The following is a 1689-nucleotide window of genomic DNA, read 5'->3' on the forward strand; positions in this document are numbered from 1 at the left end:
ATTTTTATATATTTTTATATATTCACGTATTTTACTATTTAGTAGTATTTTATTTTTAGTAAGTCGATATATTCTACCCCACACTGTACAAGGCCACGGACATGGCCATCCCCTGAGCAAGTTAAATACCATTACCACCCAGGTGCCCTATTATGACAGGACCGTCGTCGTCAAACTCCCCAGTTCTCACCCTACCTCGTTGCCGTCCACTATGCCTCCCACAGCCAAAGACACCCATCCTCTCGCTCTCTTTTCCCTCGTGCCTACAAGCAATAGGGCAAGAGCAGCTGTCGACCATCCCGAAAACTCCCATCTTGTCTCACGCATCACAGACGACCCGGACCACCCCGGTGATGATCAACGTGGACTCGACATCGGCGTATTCATCGGTTCAAAGTCACGCTATACGCTGGCCACTATCGGGCGCTGCGGCGATATCACGGTCGAAGGGGCGGGTATCTCGCGTATACAGTGCTCTTTCGAGATCAACGAGGACAATAAGACGGAGATCATGCTCCAAGATCGCTCAACCAATAAATCGACCCAGTTTTTCGGGACAAAAGCAATGCCATTCGAGTTGGGCCGTCCCCATCGTCGCGTCCTCGTGGATAAACACGTGAATCTGGAATTCGGGTTTGGCGGAGTGGGGTGTGATTTGTACCGATTTCGAATCGTCTGGCATAATCGTGGCAAACTGATGGCCGACTTATGTATCGATTACCGGGAAGACAACCCCCGCCAGACTCGCACCGTCCTGGATGAGCCGCCGACTATTGAACCGTCTAGGCGCACTACCCGGGTCCATACTCCTGGCAACCCAGAGAGGATCAGGTACTCGTACCGAGAGATGATCGGAAGTGGAGGGTTTGGAGAGGTTTGGAAGGTCGCCAATGTCGATTCTGGCGAGTATCTGGCGGTTAAGCGTGTGAAGCGGCCACACCTCCAGTCCTACAATCATGTTCTATTGAAACGGGAAGTCGAGACGTTGTCTCGCATTTGTCATGTAAGCCGAAAAAAAAAAAGCAGACGACATCTGCCTGTTGGCAATTAAGTCGACTAGCTATTCCACTTGGTTGCCAACGGCTATCTTATCTGCCACTAGCTAACAGCACCAGAGAAACGTCATAGAATACAAATCCGCCGTGTGGGCAGACGAGCATTTTGAAATCTTCATGGCATTTAGGCCCGGGAACGTCGAAGACCTGATCCGGCGTGACTTCTTTATAAAGAAACGAACGGCAGGCGACGCATTTGTCCACCAAATGCTTCAAGCGCTTGACTACCTCGCGAGCGAAAGCATTATTCACCGAGATATTAAACCGGAGAATATTTTGTATTCGCCTATGCCAGATGGAGGTCTCCTCTACCAACTCGCAGACTTTGGCCTTGCTAACATAGTTGCCGACGCCCGAACGTTCGCCGGATCAAGACTCTACATGGCTCCCGAGCTAGAAAATAGCCCGGATTCGCCTCAGACACCAAAGATGGATGTCTGGTCTCTCTTTGTCACTCTCGCGTACGCGTTGAATGGAGCCGGTTTTCGGCAGAAACCTTTACACAACACGCCCCTGCGAATCAAGGCAATCCAGGAGGCGGCCAACGAGTTTCGACCTCTTCGAGACATGGCACATGTGGATCCTAGAGAGCGAGCGACAGCAGGGGACATGTTGTTGAACGTCACAGCGGAAC

General features: G+C 51.0%; 1 protein-coding gene across 1 annotated transcript in view; it reads left to right on the forward strand.

Annotated features, from left to right (window-relative positions):
• Positions 1–211: 211 nt before the first annotated feature.
• The window catches only part of MAA_03238 (calcium/calmodulin-dependent protein kinase), a gene marked incomplete at both ends in the record, with an annotated part of 1665 nt that continues 187 nt past the window's right edge, over positions 212–1689 (forward strand). Inside the window, 2 exons of the mRNA XM_007821236.2 lie at positions 212–1003; positions 1110–1676. Coding sequence (XP_007819427.2) covers positions 212–1003; positions 1110–1676 — 1359 coding nt within the window. The remainder of the gene's footprint in view (positions 1004–1109; positions 1677–1689) is intronic.

Source organism: Metarhizium robertsii (assembly GCF_000187425.2).
Source record: "Metarhizium robertsii ARSEF 23 chromosome Unknown MAA_Scf_4, whole genome shotgun sequence".
Classification (NCBI taxonomy): domain Eukaryota; kingdom Fungi; phylum Ascomycota; class Sordariomycetes; order Hypocreales; family Clavicipitaceae; genus Metarhizium; species Metarhizium robertsii.